The 12,719-nt window shown below is 40.3% G+C and overlaps 1 protein-coding gene across 1 annotated transcript in view; it reads left to right on the top strand.

The window, feature by feature from the left end:
* Nucleotides 1-12,719, top strand: part of Oseg1 (intraflagellar transport protein Oseg1) — a 78,883-nt gene that overhangs the window by 50,317 nt on the left and 15,847 nt on the right. Inside the window, exons 16-21 of the mRNA XM_067156120.2 lie at nt 507-781; nt 2,783-2,927; nt 6,506-6,605; nt 6,684-6,784; nt 10,655-10,763; nt 11,773-11,941. Coding sequence (XP_067012221.1) covers nt 507-781; nt 2,783-2,927; nt 6,506-6,605; nt 6,684-6,784; nt 10,655-10,763; nt 11,773-11,941 — 899 coding nt within the window. The remainder of the gene's footprint in view (nt 1-506; nt 782-2,782; nt 2,928-6,505; nt 6,606-6,683; nt 6,785-10,654; nt 10,764-11,772; nt 11,942-12,719) is intronic.

Below are 12,719 nucleotides of genomic sequence, written 5' to 3'. Positions count from 1 at the left end.
TATTTCAGGTTCATTTATTTTTTTCTCTGTTGCACAAACACCTTCATGTAAAGTAGATGTGAGCGAATAAGTGAAAATAAATGCTTCTAAGCTGCTGTGTAGTTTAGCCTGTGCCTTGTAATCTTTTTAACACTCCTATAACAGCAGTAATCTTTCCAGCATAAAGTTGTGTTCAAAATCATTTGAGTGTTAATTTTTGTTCTGTTTAAAGAGGCTATTGCATAAGATGGCTTGTGGAAAAACATATATTTATATACCATTGTTGCTACAAATGCAATGAGGGTGCTCAAATAAGTAGCATAAATATATTCCAGATTGTTGTCACCGCCCAAGGGAACCCCTTTGAAAGAGATGTGAAAACAGGTGGAATTTACGTATGTGTATAATAAGCCATTTCTTAGGACTTTTAGAAGCTAAAACATATTTTAATAGTAGAATGAATTTCCATTTTATTGAATGCCTTTTTCATTTCTTGCTATATTATTAATGTGAATGAAACCGTTCAGGTTGGTGGATGTTGGTCGCCGACTGGATAAGGCTGATCGCGAGAGTGTGGCCTTAGTTGCCCAACACTTGCGCCGTCTAGGGCAGCTGAACTATGCCACAGACATGTACCGCAAACTTGGCGACGAGAAGAGCGTGGTGTTGATTCACGTGGAGGCCCGCGACTGGAAGGAGGCCTTCGCCTTGGCTGAGAAACATCCTGAGTACCGAGACTTAGTTTATGTACCTTATGCTCAGTGGCTGGCTGAGAATGACAAGTTTGTGGAGGCTCAGAAAGGTATTGAAATAATAGATTTTGTTAGAAGTATAAATAAACCTTAATCTTCCTAGTGGCAGCCTCTGACAGTGTGCTTGTGGTAAGATTGCCGGTGGAGTAGTGGAAAGGCGCATATAAAACTCTCTCAATTTTTAGTTATTTCTTTGTGTTATTTGGGTCATCAGTCCATAGACTAGTTTGATGCAGCCCTCCATACTACCTTATCCTGTGCTGAACTTTGTTCGTAACTACTACATCGCACATCCACTCTAATCTGTTTGTCATATTTATATCTTGGTCTGCCCCTACTGTTTTTATTGCCTATATTTCCCTCAAAAACCAACTGAAGAAGACCTGGCTGTCTTAAAATGTGCCATATCATTCCATCTCTTCTTCTGATCAAATTTCACCAAATTGTTCTCCTCTCACCAATTTGATTCAGTATCTTTTTGTTTGTGATTCGATCCACCCATCTCACCTTCAGTGTTATTCTGTAACACCACATTTCAAAAGCTTTCTTTCTTCCTGAACTAGTTATCTTCCATGTTTCACTTCCATACAATGTCACGCTCCAGAAGAAAGTCTTCAAAAAACTTTTTTCTAATTCCTATACCAATATTCCAAGTGCAAATGCTGGGGCTGTACCTTAATTAAGGCCACGGCTGCTTCCTTCCAACTCCTAGCCCTTTCCTATCCCATCGTCGCCATAAGACCTATCTGTGTCGGTGCGACGTAAAGCCCCTAGCAAAAAAAAAAAAAAAAAAAAAAAAAAAAAAAAAAAAAAAAAAAAAATTCCAAGTGAGTAAATTTCTTTTCTTAAGAAAGGCCTTCGTTGCTTGTGGTAGCCTGCATTTTATGTCCTCCTTATTTGTGCCATTGTTAGTTACTCTACTATCCAAGTAACAATATTCATCTGCTTCTTTTAAGACATCATTTCGTAATCCGTTTCTTTATCATCATCATCATCATCATGTCCGACTTGTTGGCTGAACGGTCAGCGTACTGGCCTTCGGTTCAGAGGGTCCCGGGTTCGATTCCCAGCCGGGTAGGGGATTTTAATCTTAATTGGTTAATTCCTACGGCACGGGGGCTTGTGTATGTGTTGTCTTCTTCATCATTTCATCCTCATCACGATGCGCAGGTCACCTATGGGCGTCAAATAGAAGACCTGAACCTGGCGAGCCGAACCCATCCTGGGATATCCCGGCACTAAAAGCCATACGACATTTCATTTCATCATCATCATCATCATCATCATCATCATCTGCAGATTCCAGCTGTTGGCCGGGTCTGCTTCTGTTTTTTATGAAATACAGTATTAAAATTTATCAGTCACAAGATTTATTAAATAATTTATTCCACCAAGCGTTTTGAGAACTTGCTCCATCAACAGGTGGTGAAATGGCAACATATATCATTCTTCCACTCAATACACAATTGTTTTCAAAGAATATTATACTATAACATTTAAGAGTAAGGGCATGCATTATAAATGTATTACAGCTATGTTGGGTCAACTATAGCTGTATGTCATCTCAGAAATATACAGTTGCTGCTGAAATTCAAGATAAATATTCATTTTGAATTTTATCATTGATTGTGTGTTGTAACTCTATTAAATGATGTCTTTAAATTTATAGTTTCCAAAATGTTTAGTGTTATCCCCTTTGGGCGTGCGTCTGTGTATCTGGTACTTCATGTTCTCTGTCATGTAGATGTGCAACAACTGCTGATTGATCATGCTTATGTAAATGAAGTGCTGGCATGTGATCTTGAAATCTGATGTCAAATCCTCTTCAAGTTTGTCCCATTCAAGGCAATGTCAGTCTGTAGATACTGTGAAAGTATCTCTGTTAACAGTGAGGGGTGCTACAAGAGTGTTTCTGTTAAGAAATCTGAGACAAACTAGCTCACTTCTCGTCTTGCCTGATGTGGGTTTATTTGTGGTTTCTCTATAACCAACGAGAACATTTGTTATCATGAGCAAAAACAACGGACTGTATTATTTTTATTTGTTTGTAGCATTCCACAAGGCTGGGCGCCCAGACCAGGCATTTCGTGTCCTGCAGGAGCTGACGCTGAATGCGGTGAATGAGTCTCGCTTCCAGGATGCCAGTTACTATTACTGGATCCTGGCCAGGCAGTGTTTGGATCTTGCCAAAGAAACGTAAGTGAAAGATTTCTTCTTGTAGAATGGTTTGATGTTTGTCACATCAGCACCTGGAAGCAAGAAGGAGAGCCTTCAATTGCACCTATTGAACAAAATATGTGGATCACTTTAATAGTGCCCGACTCGTTGGCTGAATGGTCAGCGTACTGGCCTTCGGTTCAGAGGGTCTTGGGTTCGATTCCCGGCTGGGTGGGGGATTTTAGCCTTCATTGGTTAATTCCAGTGGCCCGGGGGCTGGGTGTTTGTGCTGTCCCCAACATCCCTGCAACTCACACACCACACCTAACACTATCCTCTACCACAATAACACGCAGTTACCTACACATGGCAGATGCCACCCACCCTCATCAGAGGGTCCGCCTTACAAGGGCTGCACTTGGCTAGAAATAGCCACACAAAATTAAATTTAAAAAAAACTTTAATAGTATAGCCAACGGCCGTAGCCGTGTTGAAACACCGGATCCCGTGAGATCTCCGAAGTTCAGAAACATTGGGCGTGGTTAGGAGTTGGATGGGTTGCCACACGCTGTTGGTGGGGGGTAAGGGAAAGGAGGAGCGGAAAGGAACTGGCCACCCTACCGCACGTAAACTCCGGCTCAGGAACACCTCTGCGGAGGTTCGGACCTGCCTTTGGGCAGAACAAACCTTACCTTAATAGTATATATTTATTTTTGTAAGTGTTTAGGGTAATTTTTTAAAGCCCTTGTCTGGATTTTATGTGTAAGGTCTGATTCATATTCAGATTTATTTTGGTGGTTTGTTACAGTTTGATCCCGGGCTTATTGCCAGGTTCTTCAGTCTGTCAAAACTAATTTATGAATAAATTTAGAAACTAACTGAAAAATAAAATCTGATAACAGAATTATACCTGACAAAGAAACAGATTAAAATGGCATGATTCATTCTAGAAAGAACATCATCAGATTCTATCAAACCACACTTGAAAATATTCAAACCTGCGGCCACTGAATTAGGCAGGTGAGGAAAACTGCGCTGTTGTCAGGTGTGGGAACGGCGAAGGGACAGACGGTCGAGAGTCGCTCACTTATGAGCACAGATCGTGCGGTGCTGCCTAACTCTTTTACAAATTTGAATTTATTCTTCCGCCTAATCAATACATAGTTTATATCCTTGAATAATACTAGTTTTGGCTGTTCATTCCAGCCATCCTCAGCTGTTCACCATAAATTATTAGAAGGACACAGTATCATTAAAATGAAATGGGGTTGAATCCCGTAAGTTAAAATTACAAAATACAAAAACAAATGCACATTTAAAAGTTCAGACATTTAACACTTGGAGTGATGGTCTTGTGGATTTGAGTTCTGAATTAAGACTATACTTGCTCACAGAATTCATGTAACTTGATATTTAAAGATAATTCAGTGTAGCTTCATTCAAAGTCGACACTTCATCAAATTAAAGTGACATAAAATGTCATTGTCTAATAATCCCGCAAGAGAATCATTATAAAAGTATGAATGTGTCATTTAAAAAAAATGAAATTAGCACAGTATTGATACAGGTAAAATCTATTAATTGTTGAGGTACTTGCTGACTACTGTAAAAATAAAAATTTATTGCATACAGTGCTGTCTAGTCGAAGCCGGTCCAATTAAGGTCCACGTGTTCTATAAAGTAGTTCTCCTTTCTAAATTATGCAGTTCAAAATATAGTATCCAAATATTTAAAATTATATTGTAAACTATAAACAAATAATATTTTAATAAAGCTGATACATTTAATACATAATCTGGAAATACATACTGTGTCCTGCGCTGGCGCGCGCGCGACCCCAACAACAAATCAGCTAACAGTATTTATATGGCTGCTTTACGGCCATTTTCCAGGAAAACTAAAAGACCCATGGAAACATGTTTCAAGTAAAAACATTAAGTTAGATAATTTTCTACATTTTTCCCGCAGACTGAAGGAAGAGAAATGTTGCCACTTACTGAAAACTTCAATACATGGTTTTATGGATTTAAATTTACTTGTTCAGGTTTTTATTCTTAATTATTTTAACTTGATTTATGTGGAAAATAGTTATAACCCCTGAAATCAGTGGTCTTTCCTGAAGTTTGTACTATAATTTGTTTTATAACATTGTAGGAGGCAACGTCAGGAGCTTGGGAGAGAACAAACTACCTTGCGTTCCAAAGTGATGTGTTCAGTTAGACATTTCTTTGCCAGTTGCTATATAACCTTGGCAACAGCATAATTTTTCTCACCCACTGAATTTGGTGAACACGACAATGGAAATGTATAAATATTTGTCTAAATTCTGTTAAATACCTTCGATGCTTGACTGGAGAGAAGTGAGAATTTCATTAAGATAAGGTCCAGATTTCAAGTATTTACATATATAAAGCCCTTATTTTCTGTGGCAAAAGTTAGAGCTCCTGGCCCTTTCTTACACTTAACCACACATATTATTACTTATTAATACTATGAAACTGATAACTTATAATACTAAGAACTAAAAATAATACTAATGTTTGAGACAAAAATATTAATATATACACACAAAGAAGAAAGAAAGAAAGAAAAAAAGGAACTGCCTACACAATACAGATTTGTGAAATACTAATTTCATACACAACAAAAGAAATGCAAAAATAAAAATACTAGTAAACTTAATAAAAATATTAAATGAAATTTAACCAATTAATTCTTGCGATACTAGATCTAAGTTAAATACTGTAATTACTAATAGCTTTGTTTACTTTAAATTGGTAAATACAGTACGGCTGTTTTTAATTTAATCAAATTAATATACACTATTAAATCAGAAAGTCATTAAGTCCAAAAAAGAGCTTAATAAATATAGGTGGGATAATAATAATAATAATAATAATAATAATAATAATAATAGTATGGCCTCAGCTACCGTGTGCAGACATTTCGATTTGACGCCATCTGACTGTCTGCTCGTCAATTTCGACGTTCCGTTTTACTCTAGGTCCGCTAGATGGCAGACAGAGTAAACCGGATCTCTCTTGGGTGTCTATGGCTGAGATTTAATTAATTTTGTCGGGTAAATACCAAATGTATCACCAGAGATCTTTTACATGCCGACATCGTACGACATGGAGTGTCGAATGGACTTTTTTCCGCCCTTCAAAAATCCGACTACCTCTGCCGGGTTTGAACCCGCTATCTTGGGATTCGAAGGCCGACACTCTACCACGGATGCACAGAGGCAGCTATAGGTGGGATGAAAGTTGCAGATTGAAAATTACAGAGTAAACTTAATTTGAATTATTGTATTAACCCAATATTTTATTTAATTGTACAATAATCTCCTAACATCATTTTCACACACAATCACTCGTTCAATTCATATAGGTACCTTGCTGGAAGCACTTAACGAGGAACTGCTGGTAACAGATTTTAAATATACTTTTTGATGCAACGTCCTTGATGTCTTGGGGGGGGAGCATTCCACCATCCCAAAGCGGTGATAGTGAATGATCAATGTTGTTCTAGGAGGGTCACTGAGCGAGTATCATGGAGATGTTAAGAACCAGCTGCTGTAGTTCATTGCATAATTGTTGATCTGTTTCTGCTTGTAGTGAGAGTGACAAGAAGCGGCAGGAGATGATAGACAAGTTTTATGAGCATGAGAAGTACGCCTCTGTATACTACGCCTATGACACCATACAGAGATACCTGGTAAGATGTATCACTGTAATGTTTCTATATATATTGACTCTGGAATTTTTTTGGTAACTTCATTTTTCCTTGTTTTAGGACGAACCCTTCACATCATACATGCCAGAGGCATTGTTCAACATATCACGCTTTCTCATGCTCGAGATGAAAGACTTGCATCCTAAGGGAGTTTCACAGTTGTATCCTTTGAGCTGAACTTAAAATATTGCTATTTACAGCAAACATGTAATGGAAAAATTATCATTATAGTGAATTCGATGGCTGAGAATGAAAGCGTTACAATTGAACATCCAAAATTTTTTAGGAGAAGAGTTTAAACATTTTAGGAGTTTACATGATTTTTAGATTGATGTTTCACGGCTCATAATTGTAGACGTGATGATAAGAAAACAAATGAAACAAAATAGATTTCTCTACATTTCGCAGAGAAATTTGCTCCACGTCTTCAGAAGAATATCGAGAAATCTTGCTCGTGAACAGACAAGAGTTTCTTCTGAAGATGCATAGGGAAGTTCTCTGCGAAACACAAAGAACACCATTCAAACTATTGTAACAAGGATTAAATCCTAATTATAAAGATTTTTATGTATTGAATAGGTAGTTAATCAAATAAATAATTTATAATTTTAAGTACACAAAGAGGTACCGGGTAAGTTGGCTGTGCAGTTAGGGGTGCGCAGCAGTTGAGCTTGCATCTGGGAGATAGTGGGTTTAGAACCCCACTGTCGGCAGGCCTGAAGATGGTTTTCTGTGGTTTCCCATTTTCACACCAGGCAAATGCTGTGGCTGTATGTTAATTAAGGCCACGGTCACTTCCCACTTCTAGGCCTTCCCTATCCCATCGTCGCCATAAGACCTATCTGTGTCAGTGCGACATAAAACAAATTGGAAAAAAAGAAAAAAAAAAAAAAGAAAAAGAAAGTGAAAGAGAGAAAGACAAAGAATGTTACCTTATTTTCTTACTTTGCAAAACTCCAGAAGCTTATTTTCATGTCTACAGTTTACATAACTGCCTCTCAAATATACACTTGTTACACAATTTCTATGCAAATTGATGTGTACGTAGTTCTTACATCATTTACTATAATCTGGAAAAGAGTTACAACTCAAAATGACCCTTTCAAATTAAGCAAAGCAGCTGTCAGAACATTGAAAGTCATTAGAAGTGCTTCCTAGCATGAATATTAGATTTATATTGTAACTCTTTCTTTAATGTTTTATATTAATTATTTTAAAGGATATTAACGTGTACGGTGTATTTTAGATTTAAGCTTAAGTTAGGTTTCATAGACAAATTCTAGTCCTGAAGGAGATAGCTTTATACCCAAGTACCTGAATTCTTCTTCTTCTTCTTCTTCTTCTTCTTCTTCTTCTTCTTCTTCTTCTTCTTCTTCTTCTTCTTCTTCTTCTTCTTCTTCTTCTTCTTCTTCTTCTTCTTCTTCTTCTTCTTCTTCTTCTTCTTCTTCTTCTTTTATGACCACATAGGATCACTTTAGTCAGTCCGTCGTTCAGGTCTCTTTGAAGGGATTGTTCGGGCTTTGCGGTCCTCCCAGTACTTCTTCAGACGCTCCGATCTTCGTGCCCTTTTCTCAGTTGAAAATGTGCGTGTTAGTACCTGAATTATAATATATAACCATTTTACACTCAGACATGATGCTTCCCTATGGCATCTCCCTTTAGAAAACGGCAATACCAACTAATGCTTGACACATATGTAAAGGTATTCATATTCAGCTGATGATGACTATTTAAAGTCGAAACTGGTCCTGTAAGCTAATTCTTACAATAAAATTGTATTGATTAGGTGGAACCTTTTCTTGTCTATACATACGTGTACTATCAATATGGAAATGAAACTAGTAAATCAAGATTCATCGAGTTTATCGTAATTCAAGAACCTTAGATTGCTGTTCCAAGAAATCCAGCAGGCAAGATCTGTTCTTGGGGGTCCTCAGCGGATATCCACAGCAGAATTAGACAGGCAAGTGTCTTATTTGATTCTATTAAATGGTGCCTGAAGAAGAAGAAGAAGAAGAAGTGATGGAATTCAGCAGAGAAAAGGAGGATGACAGAGAAAAGGAGGATGATCCACTAAATAGCAATGCATCTGAATACGAGGGCTGGTTTTTAATTAAGGGTCGTTTTGCCAATAAAATAAGAACTATTAGATATTACTAATTACATTTTTATGCCTCTTTTCATACCTTAAGCTACTTTTCCACATAATTTTATGGTTACTGAAACATTTGTCGTAGCGTGGGACAAGTTTTTGTAGACCCTGCCACCTGCGAGGTAAGCCTCTTGTGAATCGTCGTTTTATTTCATCGTCGGTGTGAAAATGCTTGCCACCGAGGAACTAGAGTATGGTTCCAGCGTATGGGACCCTCACCAGGATTACCTGATTCAAGAACTGGAAAAAATCCAAAGAAAAGCAGCTCGATTTGTTCTGGGTGATTTCCGACAAAAGAGTAGCGTTACAAAAATGTTGCAATGTTTGGGTTGGGAAGAATTGAGAGAAAGAAGAAGAGCTGCTCGACTAAGTGGTACGTTCCGAGCTGTCAGCGGAGAGATGGCGTGGAATGACATTAGTAGACGAATAAGTTTAAATGGCGTTTATAAAAGTAGGAAAGATCACAATATGAAGATAAAGTTGGAATTCAAGAGGACAAACTGGGGCAAATATTCGTTTATAGGAAGGGGAGTTAGGGATTGGAATAACTTACCAAGGGAGACGTTCAATAAATTTCCAATTTCTTTGAAATCATTTAGGAAAAGGCTAGGAAAGCAACAGATAGGAAATCTGCCACCTGGGTGACTGCCCTGAATGCAGATCAGTATTGATTTATTGATTGATTATTCAGACACAGAAAGAGGTGGAAGATCAAGGCTGTAGGGAGAGTTGTCTAAAAGACTGGGTGAGTGAGTGCGTTTAAACAGCACCTAGTAACTACCGTGTCTTTCTCCATCCGAAGAAGTTTCTAAGCGGTAAGTGTTTTCATACCGACGGGGAAGTAAAACAATGATTCAGAAATGATGTTGCTCTCGAACGGCAGATTACTATGGTGAGGGTCTACAGAAACGTGTACCACACAACGGCATGTTGGTCAACATGTTTCAATAATCTTAGAATTATGTGGAAACTTACCTGAAGGTATGAAAAGAGGCATAAATAGGCAATTAGCCAAAAATATATTTTGTTTCATATTTTATTGACAGCCCCTACCCGGCTACGGCTGGATAAAGGGAAATGATGATGAAGATGATGATTTTATTGAAAATCAGCCCTTAATTAAAAAATAGCCCTCATATGTTATTCGACTTGTTGGTCATCTTCAGAGGTGTTCATGAAGTTTAAGGCGTCAAGTTTGTACGGTCTGACGCCGTGGTTAGCTGGTTCAGCATGTTGGCCTGCAGGTATACAATTTCTGATCTCTACATTGCGTGCCAGAAGCCTGGATGCAATACCAAACCTGTCTGCAGTGTTCATACGGAGTGAGGGCATAAGATGCTGTTGATGGTGATGTGTCTGCTGGATGGAGACATTACTGTAAGCCTTGAGCAGGAGTAGGCTGTGTGTTGGTTCCAGCTTTCACCCTCTCCCTTCCTAATATCACATATCACGCTATTTTGTTCCTTCATACCCGACACTGTAGAGAAATGGGAACAAGGGTGGGGCACACACAACCACCCACCCTCGTCCAGCAAGCTCCTGGGTCGGCCAACTCTCACACCTCTGTGGAGACACAAGAGATACATGACGCTTCTTGGGCACTCCTTATCTCTCTGTCCTGATCCACTGTGATGCTTTTTGTAGGCTGTTCTTGTGGTGAACTCAGCACACATAACGGCATTTTATATCTAACTGCCAGGTTTCAGTAAGGCTTCTCCTAACCTGGAGGACAGATGCTGCTGCCTGCTGGATTTCAGTGGCATCTCCTCCCGTGGGAGACCAGGGGCCCCTCCATTGGCCTTATTAAAGAGTCAGGTAGTAGTAGTAGTTACTTGAACTCAGCACATTTGGATACACTTCCTTGACCTAGTCTTTTCAGTGCTGTGCTGTATTCATTGGCTAAACAAGCTCGGAACCTTGGAGCCTTCAAGCTGGCTCGTCAAGTTTTGGAGAAGATTCAGCACCTGAGGATACCACCCCGCTTTCAGGTAACCACTAACCCATTTGAATGTATCTTCATCACTTTCGTGTGTGATTTCTTTGTCTCTTTTGGTTAGTTGTCCTTACGTTTGATATATTCACTCATTCATTTCATCTATCTCATGTTATACTTTTTGCTGGTTTCACAGTTCAAGCTTACGTCAAAGCTGTTGGAAACCCAAGGAAGCTGTTTAAGCAAGGCTTTTGCTTTGGCTTAAACCCTGAAGAAGTTTCACAGTAGTGTTCTGTAATTGGCTTTACTGAGTCAAACATCTCCACATAACTAGAAATTTGGCAATGCATGTAGTGACTAAGTGCTCTTAATTTGTTTTCGTCCATTCTGTTACTGGACTAGGGTTTTATAAGTTATCCAGTAACAGAAGCAAAAAGTTGAAAAGTGTGATCCAAAACATACTTCAAATGTAAGTTTGTAAGCGTTAAGATTTTGTTAGAGGTCACAAGGCACCATAAACAATGTAAATAATCAGACAAAATGTTATGGAGTAAAAAAAACCTTTCTTCTTTTCCTGACTGTTTATATCTCCATAAAATGGGCCCTCCTAGCTCACTCAGGGTCAGCTTGTCCGACGTTCTTGCACTGGATCTAGCAACACTTCACTTTTCCAGTGGAATACAATACAATTACAGATGTGTTAAATGGCAAGAGTGGTGTAGTACTGTATGTTAATATTAAATCTCACTCTTTATCACAGGCTTCCCTACAGGCGAGCTACATTGGAACTTAAATTTTAAACTCCAGCGTTCGTTTTGAAGTGTGTCAGTTGAAAGGGTGTATTGGTGTGCTCATTCTGTAGTTCTGTAACTGCTTTGTGTTTTCCCTGTAAACATATAACCTTTATTAGTGCAATGTGAGGATCCAACCAGCCTCTAAGTTGAAGACTTGACAGACAGTGTAGCCTTTCTTATTAGCAAGTGCAGTTATCAGCGAATTATCATCTATTCCTTGTTCAGTTTAACATACTTGTGCTGTGATAAACTGCATGCTGTTCTTCTCAGGAATACACAGACTTGTCAGCTCTGATGGTTCGGGCAAAGCCGTACCTGGACAACGAGGAGTTGCTACCCATGTGCTATCGCTGCTCCACCTACAACCCCCTCATGACAGTGTCTGGGAACTGCTGTACCAACTGTGGTCAGCCTTTTGTGCACTCTTTTGTTTCCTTTGGTAAGAAACGCTAAGTTACTTAGATTTTGTGTGTTACCTTCCTCCTCCTCCTCCTCCTCCTCCTCCTCCTCCTCCTCCTCCTCCTCCTCCTCCTCCTCCTCCTCCTCCTCCTCCTCCTCCTCCTCCTCCTCCTCCTCCTCCTCCTCCTCCTCCTCCTCCTCCTCCTCCTCCTCCTCCTCCTCCTCCTCCTCCTCCTCCTCCTCCTCCTCCTCCTCCTCCTCCTCCTCCTCCTCCTCCTCCTCCTCCTCCTCCTCCTCCTCCTCCTCCTCCTCCTCCTCCTCCTCCTCCTCCTCCTCCTCCTCCTCCTCCTCCTCCTCCTCCTCCTCCTCCTCCTCCTCCTCCTCCTCCTCCTCCTCCTCCTCCTCCTCCTCCTCCTCCTCCTCCTCCTCCTCCTCCTCCTCCTCCTCCTCCTCCTCCTCCTCCTCCTCCTCCTCCTCCTCCTCCTCCTCCTCCTCCTCCTCCTCCTCCTCCTCCTCCTCCTCCTCCTCCTCCTCCTCCTCCTCCTCCTCCTCCTCCTCCTCCTCCTCCTCCTCCTCCTCCTCCTCCTCCTCCTCCTCCTCCTCCTCCTCCTCCTCCTCCTCCTCCTCCTCCTCCTCCTCCTCCTCCTCCTCCTCCTCCTCCTCCTCCTCCTCCTCCTCCTCCTCCTCCTCCTCCTCCTCCTCCTCCTCCTCCTCCTCCTCCTCCTCCTCCTCCTCCTCCTCCTCCTCCTCCTCCTCCTCCTCCTCCTCCTCCTCCTCCTCCTCCTCCTCCTCCTCCTCCTCCTCCTCCTCCTCCTCCT

This window comes from Anabrus simplex, chromosome 12 (assembly GCF_040414725.1).
Source record: "Anabrus simplex isolate iqAnaSimp1 chromosome 12, ASM4041472v1, whole genome shotgun sequence".
NCBI classification, from domain to species: Eukaryota; Metazoa; Arthropoda; class Insecta; order Orthoptera; family Tettigoniidae; genus Anabrus; species Anabrus simplex.
Note: the sequence above shows the minus strand (reverse complement) of the source record. Positions and strands in the feature narration are given on the sequence as shown.